The 22,154-nt window shown below is 42.3% G+C and overlaps 1 protein-coding gene across 2 annotated transcripts in view; it reads left to right on the top strand.

Annotated features, from left to right (window-relative positions):
- Positions 1-14,667, top strand: part of CFAP53 (cilia and flagella associated protein 53) — a 36,696-nt gene extending 22,029 nt beyond the window's left edge. For both annotated transcript variants that reach the window (XM_073343530.1, XM_073343529.2), the window contains 5 exons: positions 977-1,280; positions 4,893-5,111; positions 9,061-9,277; positions 9,836-9,938; positions 11,686-14,667. In XM_073343530.1, coding sequence (XP_073199631.1) covers positions 977-1,280; positions 4,893-5,111; positions 9,061-9,277; positions 9,836-9,938; positions 11,686-11,911 — 1,069 coding nt within the window. In that variant the 3' untranslated portion in view covers positions 11,912-14,667. The remainder of the gene's footprint in view (positions 1-976; positions 1,281-4,892; positions 5,112-9,060; positions 9,278-9,835; positions 9,939-11,685) is intronic.
- Positions 14,668-22,154: the final 7,487 nt, after the last annotated feature.

The following is a 22,154-nucleotide window of genomic DNA, read 5'->3' as shown; positions in this document are numbered from 1 at the left end:
TGAAGTGCCAACACAAAGCAACATCAGTGTGGGCAGCCAGGCTTGCAATGTCTAAAAGCTTTATTTGTCCAAGCTCTTAAACTGAATGCATGCTACTGCAAGGCCTCAAATGTCTATGCCTTTCATTTATCATATGTGATATCAAGGCCATGGTTATCTATAGCTTCTGGAATGCCCAGAGAACATATATAAGATTCCCAATTTTGTTGGCTTAGATGAGAGGTTATCAGTTCTCCCTAATAACTTAGCTGCTGCACCACTCCTTCCAGATTCTTCTCCCACCCTCACCTTCATGCCTTCTTCCATGCTTCCTCCCTTCAGTCCCTATCCCTGTGCACCAGGTGTTCCACCTTCTGTTCACATAGATCACTCTTTAAAACTCACGTTTCCCCTCAAGGCCATCAGTGCTAACCCTGCTAACTAAAAATGTTGCCATCAACTAGTTCAGTTAAGGAAAAACCCTACAATGTAAAGCAGTGATCCTCAGAAGCATGTATGATTAGTTTCTTGTGTGACAGCTGTCACCTTGGCGCCAGAGGTCCCAGGGTCAATAAAATCTGGTATGGTCTTACTGAACAGTGTAACGGAGATTCCAACACTGGTGATCAGTTTCTGAATGTGATTCAGTGTCAGAGTTATTAGCAAATGCTAAGACAGAAATTTGGAATGTGTGTAATTATATATTATCTCTATTTTACAGGTGGGTAAACTGAGCCATGTAGCTTAAGGACTTGTGCCTTCTCCCATTAATGTCAATGGAAAAATTCCTGTTGACTTCGCCAGTGCAGGATGAGGTGCTTAGTGACTTTCCCAGACCTTAGCAAGTGTTGGTGTTAGAACCAGTTTTAGAATTCAGCAATTTCTGGCTCTGTGTCTTCTGCTCAGATCATAGGACCCTGACTCTGTCTCCATCAAAAGTCACCAAACTAGCTGCCTATTATCTTATGACTCTTTTTGTCTTTATATACATGTTCAGAGAACAGTGTGAGGAGGTTCGTTTGCAATGGAGTCGGAGACATCAGAAGGAGGTGTGTTCAGACCGACTGGCCCAACTGGCCCTTAAGGAAGAATTGAAGAAGCAAGAGAAGAGAGAGGAACAGATATTTGCAGAGCTTTGGGAAGAGGACCGATTGGCCAAGGAAAAACGAGGGATAGAGGACTTCCAGAAAAAATCCGAACAGAATGAAGAATTGCTGAATGTGCTTAATGCTCAGGTAGCTGCACAGGATGCTCAAAGAGAGGAGGCAAAGCGACTGAAAGAAGAAGAGGCACAATTACTGGTAATTTGATACAGTTTTCAATGCAGGATCATAATTAAAGGTTTACCTTCCATAGATATTTGAATTAGTGTGCACCTTACTTGAATCTTCTGCTGATTTTCACAGCAGGCTACAAAGCTATGTTAATAAAATGTTCCTGAAGGAACAGGTTGAAGGATAAATGTTTTTAGTCTGACTGGGCTGGGAGTGGTTGAAAATTGAACCTGGAGTGAATAGAATCTTCTTATGTGTGGGTTTCAATGACTGAAATGTTCAGAACCTAGCATTGGGGAAGGGGCTGTTTACTAGTATATGGCTGTAATTTTCAAAGAGAAAATGGAAATTGGGCATCCAGCTTCCTCAGGTTGCTCTGAAAATAGCCTATATTTCTACAGCATCTAGCACAGTGAACCTGGGTGTGGCCTAAAGCACTGCTGTAATACAAATAATACTGAGCACTTGATGATAATAATAGATGCAGATTATAAATCATGTCTTCCATTTAAAGTAATGGGAATTAAGCATCCAAATCCCTTTGGTCTCTTCGAAAATCTCTGCCATGTAGCAGTAAACAGTCCATGTACCATTTCAGTCATTTCAAAACACACAGGAAAATTTCTGTTTGCTCCAGGGCAACTTTCAGAGCACACCCAGCCAGACTAAAATCACTTGTCTTTCAACGTGCTTCTTTAGGGGAAAAAATATTAAAACACATAGGCTTTGCAGCCTGCTCTAAAAGTCATTTCCATGAAAGAAGATGTGGAAGTTGGCAACGTTATTTTTTTAATACTGTGTCTGCAGCTACTCCTACTGAGAGGGTTCATTTGGGTTTAGCACAGGCAATGAACAGCAAAGTACGGTAGGTCTTTGTATCCTTGTTTTATCAACATTTTTATGTGATTGCCTACCACAAATTATTTGAAAGCTGTTTTCTCTCTGCAATAATATCATAGTATTTCATTGCTTTAAAGACAATTTTGCGCCTCATATTAAAGTCCTCTAATGTTCAGAAATGCATTGGCAGAATTGATGAATAGGCACAGTATAGCCAATTTCTACTAGCCATTGCAATGGAAATTGATTATTTAGGGAGAAAAATCATGCTATCTTTGCGGTCTTGGACCTTGTCCATCTTACTGCACCAACCTGTGCTAGCTGTAGCTCTTAGAAAATGGTTGCTAAGTGCTGTTCTCTTTAACATGATTTACATGCATGGTGTAGAGTTGTGTTTTGCAGAAACCGGCTTCAGCCCTTCTGGAATGTCTACATTCAACCCTGCTAAAACTATGTCCATATCCTCCAGAGGATAAACAGTCTGGGAGTTTTGTGCTGCCATCACATGATGATGCCACACTGTCGTACAGTGGATGCAGTGCACTGCAGACATTATCCAGCACGGATGCAGATCAGTCCTTTGTCACAGCTGCTACTGTTCAGTGTTTTGCCATTCATAGGCATCAGACTGCTTATAGTTGGAGAAGTCAGTTGATAGCAGGGAGGTTAAATACCCTGGGTAGTAGCTGCTCCAGCATTGTTACTATTGTACAGCTCTGTTCTATCTCATGGGCCTGTTTTGGCAGAAGAGTGTGGTGTATGCTGTGTATCAAATACTAGACTCTCAATCTACCCTTTGGAGCCCTGAGAGAGTGTAGCTGGCAAACTAATCTGTCTGCATCCTGCATCTGTTTTGAGGAGGGTACCCCTAAACGAAGAGTGTTGTACATTAGCACACTTGGTGTTGGCAGATGGGATATCAGTCAGTGGGATGATTGATATGGCTTTGGCTGATGTTGCAGAAGGGTAACAAACATTTATGTTTTGGACTCTGGCTACTGTGATGAGTTTGGGATAAATGCCTAAACAGATAATTTGCTTGCTGGTGTTAAGGAAGCTTGGACTAAATGGGGTGAATAATTCTGGCATTAGCATCTCCATCATATGCTGGCAAATTTTACAGTTGTTACTAGAGATGTATTTCCTAATTCACTCCTCATCCTGTCCCACCCTTGATCTTTATTCCATTGTTGTCATTTATTTTCAGATGATTTCTCTGACATCCTGTACAGTAACTCCTCACTTAAAGTCATCCCGGTTAACGTTGTTTCATTGTTACGTTGCTGATCAATTAGGGAACATACTTGTTTACAGTTGCGCAATGCTCCCTTAATCAAACATTGCTTGGCAGCTGCCTGCTTTGTCCACTGCTTGCAGAATGGGCAGCCCCTTGGAGCTAGCTGGTGGGGGGCTTGGAACCAGGGTGGACTGGCAGCCCCACTATCAGCTCCCCGCAAAATTGTTTTTCTTAACCTCTGAGGATAGGACAAAAAGCAACGGGCTTAAATTGCAGCAAGGGAGGTATAGGTTGGACATTAGGAAAAACTTCCTGTCAGATGGTTAAGCACTGGAATAAATTGCCTAGGGAGGTTGTGGCATCTCAATCATTGGAGATTTTTAAGAGCAGGTTAGACAAACACCTGTCAGGGATGGTCTAGATAATACTTAGTCCTGCCATGAGTGCAGGGGACTGGACTAGATGAACTCTCGAGGTCCCTTCCGGTTCTATGATTCTATAATTCTACATGGGGAAAATTGGGAGGACCAGTTGTAACAGTTCTGTGGACACACTTTGGAGTCTTTATTCACATTAGGAAATTACTTTTTTTTTTTTTTTTTTTTACTTAAAACCATGCTATAGCTTACCACCAAAATAGTTTTAGCATTGATTTGAACAGAACTATAGCGTGGTTCCAAAGCATGTTAATTGCGGATGCAAATTGTGTTATGCTGTTTTTGGATGCAGCTAGGTTTGTAAACTCTTTCATATGTGGTAAGTACAGGAATTGTCACTAAGAGTATGACTTTCTTTGGTTTCTCAGAAATGGGTTAGGTTAAATAATCCTGAACATACATTTGTAGGGTTTCAATCCTACACATTTAATTATTTCTTTCCTTAAATCCCAGAACTTTACTGTCTACACTTTGACTCTCTCAAATATAAAATAGATTATCTCAAGTGGTTTAGCCATGGATAGAGAATGTACATGCAAAACTGGCATTTACTCATGCAAAATTGGTAACTATGTGTGCAAATGGGTATGTAGATATGCCATGACACATGCTGTGCAATTCCACTGGGGTTACTCCTGTCTCCAGTGGAGCTATTCTGAATTTATAGTGGTGTAACAGGAAGCAGAGGTTGGCTCCATTATTAGACATGGGTATGGTTAATATTTATTGTACACAGATTCTTTTGTGTGAAAATTTGAAAGTGTTCATATACAAATAATGAATTGCTGCTACTCTTGATTTGCAACAATATATGAATCATTGTGCATCGTAACTGTTTAGAGGGAGCGTCAGTCTCTCCAGTAACTTGGCAATGAAACATACATGATAATTAGAAAATCCTGAATTCTAATGAATATGCTAAAATGTTCACGCTTTAACAACTGTATTAGATGACAATAGTAAATTTTGAAATCCCCTAGCGTCAGTGAGCAAAATCTTCAATATTTATCTTCCCACTTATATGTTCCAATTAAACTAATCCCAGCTATCTTTTTGTTGTTGTTGTTTGTTGTTGAAGTTATACAGTGATCTTGCAAGTTGGCTACTCTTCTTTTATTGTTGCAGGAAGAGGAAAGGAAGCTGTTTAAACTAGAAAATGAGCGAATTCAGATGGAGAAATTACAGAAACAGAAGGAACAAAGGAACGTGTTGATTAACTCAGCTCGGGCAAAGATGAAGCGTCTTAATCGGGAAAAACAAGAGGAACTTGCTCTAGACATGAAGATCCTAGAACGACTTTTCCATCAATCCCAGGAAGACACAGAGGGAATAAAGCAAAGAAAAGTAAGGGAAAAGGGTATTTGATCTTTTTCAAATTGTGCGACAATGTCTGATCTCCTGATCTGGACTATTTCCATTGACCGCAGTGGAGTTACATAGGTGTGAGATCGGAATCAAGCCCAATTCTGTTTATAAGTTGATTTTTTTTTGTTGGAAATCTTTTTATATTTTATTAAGGTCTTTGACTGCGTATTTCATCTTTTCTTGCCTGTACTCTACTTTTCTAAAGGAGCCTGTTGTCATCTTAAAGGAAGAGGGAAACATTTAAAGATGAATACCATTAGCTAGGTTTGTACTTGACCAGATTAGAGGTCTGGGCCAAAGGACCGGAATCCCAGACGATCATGGAATCTAATCTGGTCTGACCCACATGCTGCTTCTGCTGTGTTCAAGTCAGTGGCTCTTTTGGGGTTTTACACAACCTGGCTGGGAATAGAGGTTAGAAAGCCTAATGCTAAGCTTTCTGCAATTTCATGGATGTTGTTGACTGGATGTTTGTAACTGCAGAGAAAAATAAATCTTATTTTAGCTGAAATGAAATGTATTACAATACTAACAAAATGGTTTAAAATCTTTAATTATTAGCGAGACATATATGTAGTTTAAGTTTACAATTGAAATGTTTTAAATGGCACAAGCTGACTTGAATTCAGACGTCTCTGTCTCTCTACAAGTTCACTAGCACTTAAGGTTCAGTCTTGCATTGTGCTTTTGGGCTTTTACTTTTTTATGATTTATAAAGATAGCCTGAAGGGAAAAAGGGAAGGGAATCCTGCTTGCTTTTTACTTTAGAAATTCAAGTCTTGTTCTTAATCAGGCTGTTCGCAACTATTTTTTTAACAACTATTTATCTCCAGTTTCCTTTCCTGGTATTAAAAGGATGTTTCTGTTAAAGTTCAACACCTGTCTCCTTCAGTTAAGGTGCTAAAGCTTGTAATAAACATCTCTGTTTCCTGAAAACATCTGAGTTCAAGAAACCTGCTATTTCTTAAAGTAAAAACAAGTCGATTCACCACTGCCTGGAAACAAAAAAATCTTTTGCAGGTTATCTTTAAAGCCAAGCAAGGAACTGTACTCTTTACTCTGCTTTAGGTGTTTATAAGCTAGTGCATGTTAGGGAAATGTTGCAAATATTTCCTACATTCATAGCATTCGTTCAGTTCCACTGGGGTTAGGCAACAGTGGGAACCCTGGTATAGAAAAGGTACAGGTCTGCCACTGGCATTTAAAGCACCATGTCAGTTAGACCAGTTCAAAACAAAGTTAGATGATTTGGTGCTTAAAACACTGGTGGTACCCAGCATGGCTAGCAGTGGTGGAGCTGAACTGGTGTTATTAACAGTGGGATGTTTTTGCAAAACTTCTGGCTCAGACAAGACTGGTGAAGTTATTGGCTGTTATAGGAAAAAGTCAGAGTCCTAAACTCAGATTCTGGCACGTAATTGAAAGAAAAAATAATTTTGAACGATGCAGTTAGAAAATGTATGTATTTGTGTGAATGAGTCTGCGTATTCTGTTAATGATTTACCATAAGGTTGTAAGGAGTTTTTTTCATATTTAAAAGCACTGCAGTTTACTTTGAAAACAGGGCTAGAGTGTCTTTAGAAGATAGGTTCATAGAATCATAGAGTATCAGGGTTGGAAGGGACCTCAGGAGGTCATCTAGTCCAACCCCCTGCTCAAAGCAGGACCAATCCCCAACTAAATCATCCCAGCCAGGGCTTTGTCAAGCCTGACCTTAAAAACCTTTAAGGAAGGGGAGATTTCACCACCCTCCTAGTGAAAAAGTATTTTCCTAATATCCAACCTAAACCTCCCCCACTGCAACTTGAGACCATTACTCCTCGTTCTGTCATCTCGTACCACTGAGAACTGTCTAGATCCATCCTCTTTGGAACCACCTTTCAGGTACTCCCACAGTATTCTTGCCAGCAACTTAAAGAAGGTGGTTGTACTAAAAGTCACTGGTCTGGGTTCTATTCCTGGCTTTGCCACAAAGCTGCTGTGTGACTTGGGGCAAGTTACTTCATTTCTTAATGCCACAGTTTCCCCAGCTGCAAAATGAGGATCATGATTACAAAAAAATGTAAAGAGCTTTGCGATCTACAGAAGAAAGTGCTATAGATGAACTAAGTTGGATCATGCCGGCTCAAATTATTCTTCTTTGTTCAAATTTACTGTCTAGATTCATTAATTCAAAATATTACATTAGGCTTTAAGAAACCTTTTTCTTGATTTCATCAAAAATGTTAATTTTAGCCTAATGATGCTTCCAATGCTAAAGAAAGGTTTTCAGTCTTGATAAGGTGCAATAATGCTGGAAATATTTCATAATCTGAACTGAGTTTTGTTTCAAATTCAGGTTTAATTTATTTTTACAGTAATTGGCCAAGTTTGTGAGTTCCTGCATTCAACTTGATGGCATTTCTCTGTCTGTTTGTTTGTAATGCAATAACTTGCAATGAAAAAAATGCAATGAACACTGAATCCAACCAATTCCAAAATTTCAGGGAGTGTTGTAGGTGTCAAGGGGCAGAATCCTATTAATTTTGGCATGAATGGGAAAACTGGCAGGGCGGAATAGGGATTGTGACAGGGTGTACGAACCCTGGATCACACAGGAAGGAGTTAAGGAGTTGCTCTCGGCTGGAGTGGCCTGCCCTGCCACACCTACAAGTCATGTCAGGAATGGAGGAGGGGTTTGACACTGGGGAAGTTCACTACCTCCTGGGCAGCTCTGGGATGACAGCAGAGTGCTGAGCTTCCCACCTCCCAGGGAGAGGCCTGGAAAAGAGCAGAGCCTACACTCTTGCCTAAGAGAAGGCCTAAGTTCCCTGAGGTGAAGAGCCCTGTATCCTGTTCCTTGTGCTAGGGAACCAGTGGACTTTGAGCCATACCCTTCAGAGTGTTACTGAGCACCCCACTTGAGTGACTGGACACAGAGTGAGCACACAATTCCGTCACCTCCCGAAGAGGCGCTGTTGAAAGACCAAAACCTTGCCAGAGACACACACAGCCCACTGCATCTGATCAGCAGACCCATCAGCTTCAGAGGGGGAATACACAGCCGCTGCCAATGTGGGGGGGGGCAATGATATGGGGGGAAAAGGAAACCTGGGAGGGACACAGGGCCCCTGCCACCAGGCAAAGGGGCAGCAAACAGAGCCCTTAGCATGCGGGAGGAATGAGGGACATTGGTATGGGGGGAGGAAGGAGTGTGGAGCACACAGAACCCCTGGCATGATGGAGGGGTGGGGGATTGCAGGGGTCCCTGAAATAGAGGGAGGGTAGCACAAGGAGTTTATGCAGGCTGTGGAGGGATGCTAGGAGCCCCTGTTGTGTACAATGAGCTTGTCCTACAGATGCTATGAAGTGCACCACAATCTGATAATAATACTTTTCAGTCATAGGGCGTGAGTCGCTTCTCACATCAGTGTAAATCCAGTATAACTCTTTTTGAACTCAATGGAATGACCAGTGTAAAACTGGAGCACAAAGTGATTATGTGACAGCGAGATGTGGCAGAGTTTGGAAAAGAAGCCAAGGGCATGTCTATGCTGCATCTGGACATGTCTGTGCTACATCTGAGCATGTTTGTGCAAGCCTCCCAGCCCTGGTCAACTGACTTGTACTAGTGGAGCTCATGCTAGTGCGCTAAAAACAGCTGTATAGATGGTGCAGCTTTGGCTGGGAGCTTGGGGTCTGAAGTATGTGGGGTGGCTTGAGAGGCCAAGCTCCAGCCTGAGCTACAATGTCTACACAGCTGGTGTTAGTGCACTTGCGGAAGTCTGTGGACCCAGGCTGGGAGTCTTGCTCTCGGATGCAGCATAGACGTGCTCCCAGTCTTTTTCCCAGTCCGCCACCAGACACTGCTTTCCATGAATAAAATGACTTTTGAAATGCCTTTTTGAACTAGTTTATTGAAAGTCTATATCCCTTCCACATTTCGTAGCAAGAGCTGTTGAAGGAGCAGCAAATGTATCGGGAATATCTGGCTCAACAATTGGAAGAGGAGAAGCGTCGAGAGAAAGAAATGGACAAGCTGCTGGAGGAAGAGATGGAGAAGTCTTGGGCTAAGAAGGCTGAGCAAATGAGATTGGAAAAGGAAGCTAGGAAACGGCTAATGAAAGATGTCCTGGATACGAGACGACTGCAGATTGAAGAGAAGTGTAAGAAATTTCAGCACAATTAGTCTGTAGTCAAGTATTGCCAATGGTAAAGTGAATGCAAGTCCTGTCAGAGTCAATTGTGGTGTCACATGCTTTCCCTGAAAGCAGAATTTGGCCCCAAGTGCATGTGGGGGACAAATGGGGGACCCTGGTATGCAGCATTGAGGGGGGCACACAAAGGAATCGGGGACACACAATGCATAGACATTATTACAACAGATAAAACAGTGCTATTGCATTAGGGCCCAATGCTACAGCCTTACTCATACAAACAGTCTTTACTCATGCGAGTTATCCCGTTGACATGAGTGGAACAAAGACTAATCAAATAAAGATTATAGGAGTAAGCCCTTATTTCAGAACATTCTGAAATTGTATACGTGAAATCCTCTCTTCTAAGTGACTAATGTGGGTGGAAAAATACCGACATCATCTCTCCTGTTGCTTTTGTGCCTTTCCAGAAGCAGCAAGGTTCAAGCCTGCCATTAAGAATAAGCTATTTGGATTTAAGTTTACATCCTTCCAAGGTTAGCAATGCATTTATTTTTCCTTTTGCAGTGGAGAGAAATGCAAAGCACCAGGAAGAACTTGCTCAGGACAAGGAACTATTAGTTGAAGCCATTAAAGAACTCAATTCTATAGAAGAAGAAAAATATTTAAGGTATTTTTCCTTATGCTGTCAGTACGTTTTGTAATAAAGTTGGGTCTTAAACTCTTCAGAATTGAATAATTCTAGTGTAGTAGTAGTAGTGTAATAGCAATGGGCTTTATTCTGTGCAAATTTTCTCTGCAGGTGCTATGCTGTGTAGCCAATTTGCTATTGACTATTCAGTAGTACCTATGTTATACTGAAATTGGTATTACGCAACCACCCAAACCTGATTGTTCATACACAGTTGTATTCCACCAAGTGTAATTGTCTTGAGCTTACTGGTTGTTTTTAGTAAGTACATACCCATACACTGTGATTTAAGAGGTGTATTCCTTAAATTCTATTAATAAAAGTTATTAAGGTTTGTAACATTAGCTGAGTTTTTAGAGAGATTAATTTAGCTATTTAAGCATAAGAGTTGGAATGTTCTGGCTTATTGCAAATCTCTGTCCACCCTTGAAGAATATCAGCTGACTGTGCATTCAGGCATTGAAACACAAGACCACACCATCAGAACAAATTCTCACTAGCTTATCATTGCCTGAGGAAAGAATACTAGTACTTAGCACTATCTGAAATACGCCAGTTCTAGATGTCATGTACACAGGCCTTCCTTTACAGTTTCATGTTTTTACTATCCATAATGTTTTATCCACATGATTCCATTTCCATACTATTGCCCACTCTGATGCTTATTTGGAGAAAGTAATTGAGTAGCCCCTTCCAGAGCCAATATCTCTTTCATTTCATGGTGTTTTGGCAACAACTTTACGGTTAACAGAAAAGTTCTCAGACCATCTCTTGGCTTTGGTGGCAGTCGCACACTGTGGAGGAAGAGGTGCTGGCCATATCACTTAAAATAGATGTGCTGCGTTTTGTTGTCAGTGTCAGAAAGCAAAGTCTTGCCACATGGCTCTCACAGCATCTCATTAAAGCACTGGTTTTGAGGAAACTCTTGACACTTAAGTACCGTGGTGATGGGTGCTTTAGAAATACTTGAGGTAGGTAGGTGGGCTGTTCAAACAGCACTCCCGAGGATAGCAAAGGTAAAGTGCAGGTCTTGGCGTAGAACACAATTTCTTCTCGCAAACCATTTCTCAGAGTAATGTTAGCATAAGACCATGGCAGGAATCTCTGGCCTGACTTCTTAGATGAAAGTACAATAATGGAGTTATCTTAAAAACAAGAGAGGGAAAATTGGATATTAGGGTGCTACAGGCGTGAACCATAGCCAGATAAAAACCTAGACCTAACATTTAAGTATATTCCACATAATCCTCTGTCATCTCCGCACCACAGTAACAGACAAAGAGTTACACAGATTTTTGTGGGGGGAAAGCATAAAACTTGTTGTTTGATTAATGATTGTTTGTTCATTGATCATTGTTAAGCACTGACATTGTATACTGTGATTTATAAGCCACAGTAAAGACAGTTTGTGCCCCCAAAGAGTTTACAGTTTATTAAAATGTAATGGTTGTTCATTAGAATAATAGTTAATGATAACAAGTAGGAGTTTTAAGCAGTATTTCACATAAGATTGATCAATGATACCTCAAGAAATCTGAGCTGTTCATTTTCTATCTTTATCTTCTAAGAGTATGTCTACACTGCCCACGTTACGGGCACTTTTCAGTGCTCAAATTTTTGTCACTGAGGGGGGTGTTTTTTCACACCCCTGAATGACTAAAGTTTTAGTGCTGAAAGTGGCAGTGTAGACATAGCCTAAATGAGACATTCGCCATGTCATTTGCAGACGAATGCAGGAGGCAAAGGAATATCGGGAGCAGCTGCAGGCTCAGATTACCTATCAGCAGCAGGCCCATACTGCTGAGGAAGAAGAGAAGCAGCGAGAATATGAATCAGGACTGGTAGCAGAGAGAGTTTACCAAGAAAAGATGAAAGACATTCTATCAAGACCCTACATGAAACTATCAGAAATCCATCCCTTGAGAAGAAAATTGTCTAATCTGCAAGTATAGCATTTACTTATTGTGATGTATACAACTTCAGCTCCCTTTAGACTGTATTTAAAACAGTATATATGAATTTTTACTTTTCATACTAATTAATATATCTGGTTCCACTTTCCCTGTTTTTGTATGCAAATCATTTTAAGGAGCATATATACGAATTAGACACCTTTTCAAAGGGTTAATTTTTCCCCTTTGGATTTTCTTTGAGACAATAACTTTTCCTCCATTTTAGATTCAGAAATTTTTACATTTTAAATAAAACATTGTGTATGAATAGCATCTATGACATGAACTGCATGTAAGCATTCCTCAAAATCTACAGAAAGACACATTTGTAGAAGAATTTCAGGAAACTTTAATTGGGCCATATAAATAGTTTAGCCTTTAAAGGGTCATTTTAATTATATATTTAAACAAAAACACTAGATGTACATTTTTAGTATCTTTGAAAAATATGTAGTGTGTGTCCACTTTATTTCTAAGACTCGTTCAAAGGGCTAGTAAATATAAATCTTAATAGACCCTGGTGGCTAACAAGGATCTATGGAACTTCAGGATCTCCAAAACTGATCTGTGAAATCGTTGCTGGGATAGATTTACTGCATAATAGGACTAAAATCACCCTTTCTTCCAAAAAGGGTATTCTCCACCTGTATAGGGTTCACTCCTGCATTTCTTGCATACCCTAGATGTTCACAAATACTTTATTTTGCTTCCACAAGATACAGAGGATCAGGCTGTGTCGCAGGGTGGTTGACCCCTTTAAGGGGAGTCAGGGCCCAGCCTACCTGTGACAGGCTCCTGTAAGGGAAAATGAGCCAATCCAGACACATGTGGTTGGCTGGCTGGCAGGCAGGCAGCTAATGAGGCTGATAAAGGGGTACCAGTACTGGGATGGGAGTTTCTAGAAACAGGGAGCTTTTGAGGAGAGGTGCTCCTAAGAAAGCTGATAGGGAGAGCCCATAACAGCAGGGAAGCTAGGAGATGTGCTCCTGGAGACAGGGAACTCCCAGGACAGCTGATCAGGAAGGCTTATGTAAGCAACGACCCTAGATGTGCTTCTAGAGAAGAGAGATTTCTGAGGGCAAAGTTACAGCTGGCAGCCCTCCAAGAAAGCCTAGTCCCAGAAAAAGGATCTCCCAAAAAGTGGTGGGCCGCATAGCCCATCAGGAACTACATGCTGTCCCGGAGAAGGGATTCAATTGACGGATCTCTGCCAACTCTTGCTCCAGGGAAGGATTCTACCGAGGTAGTAGGAAGAGGCCTGACTCCAGAGAAGAGTGCAGAGTCAAGAAAACTCTGCTGATAAAGAACCCAGATAGAGGGGAGAGGTGGACTCAGGTGGGAACAGATAAACTGACTGACTCCCAGCTAAGACACTAGGTGAAGGTGTGCTTGTAGTCTCGCTGGGGCACTGATTAATAAACTAGACCCCTCAGAAAGAGTTCTGTTCCCTATGTAAAGCCTCATTGAACTTATTGATGGCATATTAGGGGAAATGGAGGCAGGGAGCGCCTGCAGCACCACACCTAGCTACAGGCAGCACAGGGGCCCGTGGCACGCTCCCTAACATACTACGAACAGGATGGTCAGATTCTTAAAGCAAAAAAACTGGAAAAATGTCAATACATGGTTATATCCATGTGCAGAAGGGTTTTGGCAGTGGGTTGATGGGAAGCTTCTCTTCTCCCCTGTCTCTTGCTTCCCATCCACAAGTCCTCCCCAGTTAGCACCTGCTTCCCCTTCAGAGTGGGGTGGCCGGAGAGTAGCAGCTGCTGAGGGAGGGCCCAGCTCTGCAGGCAGCAACGGAGAAGTAAGGGTGGCAATACCATCCTTACTTCTGCCCTGCTGCTGGCAGCAGCTCTGGCTTCAGAGCTGGGATCTCAGCCAGCAGCTGCTGCTCTCTGGCTGCCCAGCTCTGAAGGCAGTGCCCCCACCAGCAGCAGCGCAGAAGAGCAGTACTGCAACCCCCCCTACAATAACCATGTGACCACCCCACAATTCCTGTTTGGGTCAGGACCCCTAACATTACTACAGCATGAAATTTCTAATTTAAATAGCTGAAATCATGAAATTTATGATTTTTCAAAATCTTATGACTGTGAAATTGGCCAAAACGGACCATGAATTTGGTAGGGCTGTAGGCATGGGATACGTGTCCTTTCCTAGGGGAAATCCTGCTCCATCATCTATATATTTTTGCTCATGCCTTCTCATCTGCTCCTCTGTTTGGGACTAAAACAAATAGGATTTTCTCTTGTGTTTGTCTTCATGATTGATTATGCTTTAATAATGAACTGAGATACACACAATGCTTTGTTTTTCTGTTGTATTTAGCTTAAAGGAAGGGACATACCAAGGTACGATCTAAACTAATGAGCAGCTGTGCTACCCTTGCGCTACAATCTTGGGTGCCTTACAATGCCTTGCTGAAGGAGTTCCCACGTGGGCTGCTCACAAACAGCCTTCCAGCATGCAAACCACACCCTGAGTGTTTGTGTGTAACTGCAACCTGCCAGCCTGGTTACACTCTGGCTCTCACCAGCCTTGCTAATACTGCAGGGTGACCCCAACACACTCCCAATCTTAGATTTCCCCCCCCAGAAATGTATGTCCCAGCCCTCTCCTGGACAATACACGTTTATATAAAAGTCTGTTGTTTTTATAATAGAAATAACATGCACACATCTTGCCACCCCAAATGGAGTTTCCCAAGCACTTCAATTTAAACACACTGGATTAGATAAAACAAGTTTATTAACTACATAGAGATTTTAAGTGAGCACACGTACTAAGGCATAAAAGTCAGAAATGGTTACAAGAAAACTAAAGATAAAATGCAACCAGTGTCTAACTTAAACTGTGTTAAATGCAAAGCAAGGTTTTCTCACCACATGCTCTCAGCAATCGTACTGACTGAACTTCTTAGAGTGGGACCCCTTCCCTAGTCCAACAGCTACTTATTTTATCCCTTCAGGTGCAGTGAATCAATGGACAGGGGGATGGGGTGGGAAGGCCTTGAGGTGTTTGTCCCTCCATTTTATAATTTCAGTCCCCATTTTGAAAAACATTTCCAGCTGGGTACCAGGAGACAAAAAGTCTCTAGGGAAGGATGTTCCCTGCTGCTTTTTCTTCACCTGTTTGAGCTTCCTTTGGTTCCCTTCCTGCTTGATGCAAATTAAGCAAAGCACACATTCCTTGGTTTGAGACTGTTTGGAACATATGGTAACACTGCCATACAGTGGAATCTTATAATTTTACATACAATGTTGCCACACATATTTTATCAGGATGGTACCAATCAGCAAATTATGAGTTTTCAAATGATACAAGGCATACTTTTTACAATGATTATTACAGTAGCGTGTAGGATGTGAATACAGGGGTATGTTCTATCACAGCTCCCATATACAAGGCAGCTATCCAGTTCGTGAATGGATAAAACAGGAGGCCAAACCTGTTAGATACTTTATCCTAAACAGAGAAGCACATTTCCTCAAGTCATAAAACAGGATACTGGACAATACTCCAACTCTCAAATGGTCTGGAGAAGTCCAGGAAGGGAGGGAGTAATCAGCCAACAGAAAAGCCTCAAGTTATTCAGTTTCCTGTTGTAGGCCAATATGAACCCATTCAAATACAGACCCAATGAGCTCTTTGAGTCACTCATAGCTGATGATGGATGAAATCAATGTGAAGAGCAAAATGTGGGCAGGAAAGATTCACTTTATACGCTTTGCCCACACACACCCTTCTCAGCCCCCCAAAAGGCTGAAAACAGAGAATGAAGACCTATTTGGCCAGAAGGGGGTGAATGAAAAGTTGGGCTCCTAACCAGTGGTGAGATTGCGGGACGGGTAAGAAAGTAGCAGCGCTCTGCTCTAGATCCATCCACAGTCCACGAGTTTCTGGATGTTTCTACTAAAACATGTGGCACAGTGAACTAGTTAAGTATTACAATCTTCACAGCTAAAACCCCATTGAGATGACTGGTACAGGTAGCACCTGGTTTGGAATGAAGTGCTGCCTTCCTCCCTTCACACACAGCCTGAGGACAAGGGCTGAGAGAGAAGTCTACCACGACAATATGGTTGCCAATCCTCCAGGATTGACCTGCAGTCTCAAGGAATGAAAGATTAATCTTTAATTATAAAGATTATGTCATGTGATGAAATCTCCAGGAATACGTCCAACCAAAAGTGGCAACCAAGAAGGACGGTTTGGAATAGCTTTGTAGCCATGACTGCTACCATTGTTAATGAGCTGTAGGAGCAGTTGGGTCTCTTGTGCATTCCCTGCTGGTGAAGGTAAGGCCTGTGGAGCTATATGGTGGCCACTTAAGCCCTTTGTCCATACAAAGTTACCGTTTGCAGTCTACCCTTCCACTCCTCCATGTAGAGAAGTCATAGCAGTTCTGCTGTGTCCAGAGACTTCCATTCATGTGGGGAGCGATGTTGTTTCTGCAGTATTGGATTACATTTAGAATTTTTTTAACCAAAAGGGCTGGAAATTTTCTCTATCTTGTTTTTAATATAAGTGCTTAGCTTGTGCAGAAACCCCTGGACCACTAGAGAAGAGCTGATAGAATGTATCACCACACACTGGGGCACGGGTCACTTGCTGGAGGATTCTCTGCTCCTTGAAGTCTTTAAAACACGATTTGAGGTCTTCAATAGCTCAGACATAGGTGAGGTTTTTCGCAGGAGTGGGTGGGTGAGATTCTGTGGCCTGCGTTGTGCAGGAGGTCAGACTAGATGATCATAATGGTCCCTTCTGTCCTTAGTATCTATGAATCTATTCTCATCATGGATAGCAGACTTCTAAGGATATGTCTACACTGCAGCTGGGGACATGTCTCGCAGCCCAGGTTGATAGACACATGCTAGCTCTGCTCAAGCTAGCATGCTCAGGGCTGAATTAACTTTTTGTGGGCCCTGGCACCCAGACTGTGGCCCTGCCCCTGCACTCTGCCCCTGAGGTCCTGCTCACTCCTCTCTGCCCCTGAGGCCCCACCTGCCACTCACATAGAGGGTAGGGGGCAGAGGAGTGAGATGTGATCAGGGCAGAGTACGGTGGGGTGGGGAACCTTCTGAGTGTGGGCCCAGTGCCATGGGCACCATTGTAAACCTGGTACTGAACATGCTAATCAATGTGAATGTTACAGTGTCTTGGGCTAGCCACCCCAGTCCAGACCCAAAAGATTGGGTGGGGTTGTTCTTGGGTGGCTGATGGCTGTAGCTAGGCTGACCCCTGGTAGATGCAACTATGTTGATGCTTCCATCCACATGGCTACTGTTGCTCAGGGAGGTGGCCCTACACTGACTGAAAAACTCCTTCCGTCCACGTAGGCTGTATCTACAGTACAGGAGTAGGCTGATATAGTCTCCACAGTATAGACATACCCTAACATACATCGAGTCATAAAATGAGCTACAATGAGAGCAGGACAAACCAGCTGCCAAGAATTAATTAGCTCAGTTATTAATTAATATTTTAGTCACTGTTCACAATGATGAGAAACTAAAAATCAGTAAAAATAATAATAGCATGATGGGGGCAGAGAGGCCCTAGATCAGCAGACAAGGGGTTAAGGAGAGCCTATGAGCCCAACTAGCCCCACTCCGCTCTACCTGTGGCCAATGCCGAGCCTGGAGGGGGAATAAAAGGAGAGAACCTGGTTCAGTTCAGGGCTGACTGTGCAGGAAGGAGGATGGAGCTCTGCCTGAAGCGAGCTTTGCTTGCAGACTTGCAAAGATAGTCCTGCTAGCCAGAGCAGCCACTGGGGAGGAACAGCTGTTTGGGAACCAAGCTGGAAGGAAAGGGTAGGGGTGCACTGGAAGCTGGGGGCCTGGCCCAATATTGAGTTACATTTGCTTTTTATTACTGTACATTTTGGGGTTGAGGCCCTCCCTCCCCATATCCCCACCCTCAGACATGGATAAGACTGACGGGACAACTAGCTGGTGGACCAGAACCTGCCTTAGTGGACTCCAGAGATAGTCCTTTTCCCCTCCCTCCCCTGCCACCCCCAGGAGACCTATGGTCAGGTTGTGGTGCCTGGAAGGTCACTCCAAGGGGTTGTCATTGTTCCAGCCACACTACTACAATTATATGTGTGTGTGTATACGAATAGAAAGAGAGAACTTTTTCAGCACTAAAATGGAGATTTTTGTTTAAAAAAAACCAAACAAACCCTGATCAGAAATGTTTTCATAAAACTATTGTCAAAGCTAAATGAAAACAAATTTTAGTTTGAACTCAATTATTCCCTTTCAGCGTTTGCATCCTTTCCATTGCAGCATTCCAGGGTGTTTCTGGGGCAGCACAACTCCACGACTGTATAAACACAATCTAGCCTTAAATGTGTTAAGAATAAAATGCTTCTATATGTGTTTTGTGTTCTCAGGTTACAGTGGGCACTGAACCAACAATCTGTATCTATCTCTCAGGGATACGGTATGGACTCTTGGAAAAGGACAGTTTCTTATCTCAGTTAGGTGTGTGAATCTAAAATAACTTCATTGACCTTAGTGGAGTGACTCCAGGTTTATACCAGTATAAATGAGAGCAGAATCTGGCTTTGCAATTTTAGTCCTGCTGGGGCAGTTTACAGCACTGGGTACTTATCTTTTCAATTTTACCCTGCCCTATTTCCACACACAAAACTTTGTGTGAACCTACAGACAGAAGAGAGAACAATACACCAAGCTTAGTCTCCCATAATACTAACTCAAAAGTAGAGTATACACTGGGTTTTGGTCAGTGCTTTGACTTCAGTAGATACGTACAATAAGAATATGCTTCCCATGTGTAACTGGGGTAGGGATTATTCATAAACTTGAGAATCCTGCAACCAGCGAGAGAGGAAGGATAATTCAGTGGCTAGGCTGTTAGCCTGGGATTTGAGAGATTGGTGATCAATTCCCTGCTCTGCTGCAGACTGCACATGGGACCCTGAGCAAGTTAGTCAAGTCTCTCTGAACCTCAGTTCCCCAACTGTGGCAAATGGGGATAACAGAACTTCCCTACCTCACAGAGGTGCTGTGACGAAAGCTACTTTAAAGATTGTGAGATGCTACAGTGATGGGGGGCCATCCAAGTACTTGGATACATAGAAACCCTGTGTTCACTGTCTCGGTGCAAATGTTAGGTTCAGAAGCAGAAGTAAGATTAATCAAGTATTTAAAATGAATCTAAGGTGAGGGTCAAAACTCCCAGAGATCTATTAGGTCCTAATCTTGCAGGCAAAACCCATGAATTTTACCCAAGGACTACAGGATCAGACTGTAGTGGATTCAGCTGCAGAAAGCCTAAAGTCCCACTGGGTAACTGGAAGGAGCTCAGTGTAACCAAAATCTTCTGGGAGAAGGCATGCATCATGTGACTAGTACAAGAGGGTCTGGTGCCTTCACTGCATCGCATACTTAAAGTGATTCCAGTCGGGCTGGGTAAGCTCCACCAGAGTCAGCTGAACATCTGAATGCAGAGGCTCAGGCTGACTGCTGTAATAGCATCATTTAAATGCCTCTTAAAAATTCTGTCCAGCTGAACAATGCAGTGAGTGAGGTTTCATGTCAATATTAAAGAATTTCAATTCCTTAGTCCTACTGATTTCCACTTCTTAATCCTTTCTAGTTCCTTTGATCTTCCCTGTTCCTGCAGCGAACTGGACACGTGAATGCAGTAGAATGTGGTTCAAGGCTTGCTCACGACTCATGTTCTAAATATGCTCCGTGGTATCATCCTGAAAGCACCCACAATATGTACACAGGACTGGTAGGAGCTGGAGGGAGCAGTTCCAAATATTTGTACAACTAAAGGAAAAACAGAAAACCCAGCTTTTCTGCTCCCATTAAAGGAGGAAAAAAAAACTTCCATTGACTTCAATGGCAGATTAGAAATAGATACTTTAGAGAAGGCAGCAGAGAGCCGTAATTCTAGTCTTAATGCCCATGAGGTAAAGCCAAAACATATGTTACAGGAAATCATTTGATAATGCGAGTCAACGGCTGCATTTGAATTGAAAGAAACATGAAAGAAGTGTATTGGTTAGCAAAACTGAACATACAAAAGTTCCATCTAAATATGCCAATACTGTTGAACAAAATTAGTTTTATTTACAGAAAAGAGCATCTTTGTTTAACCTTCCCACCATAAAAAAAAACCCTGCACCATGAATCAGATTTCAGATTGCTGGTCAGATCAATGATTCTGTCAGTGGCTGATGACCCTCGCGGAGCTCCTGCTGCTATTGCTATTCTCAGCATTTTGTTTGTACTGCTGAGTGGCAATTGACCATGTCGGCAAGTATTCCAGCATGACAGGAAATTCTGGTCCAAAGGATGCTATTTGAAATGAAACACACTCAAAACATGCTTTGTAGGAACCGGTTAAACTTGATCTAGAGCAGCTAAAAGGTGTGCCACTGGTGTCAGGTCCCTCATCAGTATCCCCACACAAGGCAGTAACAATTGACATCTGTTGGGGCTCTCCCTGTAGAACACCAGAATTTTCAGAATGAGAAACAGCAGGGGACTATATTAACAGGGGATTGATACCTCTTTGGGTTGGTTTCTTTCCTTCCTTCTGGGATCACGTTGCAGAGTTGGGCAGATGAGAAGAGGCTTGGCTGCTGGGAGAGCTTTTCAGGGGCATGCACAACCTAACCCTTCCCCCACAACCCTCCGGTGGCCTTTTATCAGTTAACGGTAATGACAGAATGGTTTACTTGGGTCTCCCTACCATATTATGGCAAGCCTGTGAGGAAGTACCAGGGTAGCCGCCAGTTGGGAGCCCCTGAAAAAGAAAGCTGACAGCAATTGGATAGCTCAGTGGTTTGAGCATTAGCCTGTTAAACCCAGGGTTGTGAGTTCAATCCTTGAGGGGGCCATTTAGGGATCTGGGGAAAAAATTGGTTATTGGCCCTGCTTTGAGCACGGTGTTAGACTAGATGATCTCCTGAGGTCCCTTCCAACCCTGATATTCTATGATGCTAATTGAGAGCATGTGCAGAGACATAAGGACCCAATACAGATGGCTCTGGACTCCATAAAAAGAACAGGAGTACTTGTGGCACCTTAGAGACTAACAAATTTATTTGAGCATAAGCTTTCCTGAGCTATAGCTCACTTCATCGGATGCATGCAGTGGAAAATACATTAGGGAGATTTTATATACAGAGAGAACATGAAACAATGGGTGTTACCATACACAGTGTAACGAGAGTGATCAGGTAAGGTGAGCTGTTACCAGGGGTGGTGGTGGTGGGGAACTCTTTTGTAGTGATAATCAAGGTGGGCTATTTCCAGCAGTTGACAAGAAAGTGTGAGGAACAGCGGGGGTGGGGGGAGGGGTGGAAATAAACATGGGGAAATAGTTTTACTTTGTGTAGTGACACATCCACTCCCAGTCTTTATTCAAGCATAATTTAATGGTATCCAGTTTGCAAATTAATTCCAATTCAGCAGTCTCTCGTTGGAGTCTGTTTTTGAAGTTATTTTGTTGAAGAATTGCGACTTTTAGGTCTGTAATCGAGTGACCAGAGAGATTGAAGTGTTCTCCAACTGGTTTTTGAATGTTATAATTCTTGATGTCTTGACTACAAGCCATCAGGAACAGTATGCCTAATAATGTCACGGCAAACCTGGTGGCTGAACTTTGTGAGTTTGTCCTCACCCATAACTATTTCACATTTGGTGAAAAGCTCTACCTTCACATCAGACATCCTCACAACGAGCGTAAAGGTTTGATTCCAGAGTGGAAAGAAATTTTTATCTTCCTGCATCAGATGCAAAAGACAATTTCCTGCAATTCAGCACTTTATGACAAATTTCTGATTTTTTTTTCTTAAAGTTTTAAAGAATAATAAACTCAATTTAAAATGATGTATTGCACTAATATATATTTCCTGTGAATAGCTGTGCTTTGCATCTGGGACATTTTCTGCCCACTCTTCATCTGAATTCTTGTTCTTAAATATGCTTGTATTTCATATTTCTTTTCCATATTTGATTTAATGAAGGAGCAGGAGTAAGTGGAGTTTACAATAGAGAGGGCATTTGGTAGTACACCTGCAATGTACTCAAATTCATCTAAGGCAGAGTTTCAAATAGGATGACGGGTATTAGTCTGGATTACCATGGGAATTGCAAAATGCATTACCATAAAAAAATAAAATAAATACAGGGCATGAGTCAAATATATTGCCCAGTTTAATTCCCAGAGTGGAGTAAGCCATGTTGGTGCAATT

Source organism: Lepidochelys kempii, chromosome 5 (assembly GCF_965140285.1).
Source record: "Lepidochelys kempii isolate rLepKem1 chromosome 5, rLepKem1.hap1, whole genome shotgun sequence".
Taxonomy (NCBI): Eukaryota; Metazoa; Chordata; order Testudines; family Cheloniidae; genus Lepidochelys; species Lepidochelys kempii.
Note: the sequence above shows the minus strand (reverse complement) of the source record. Positions and strands in the feature narration are given on the sequence as shown.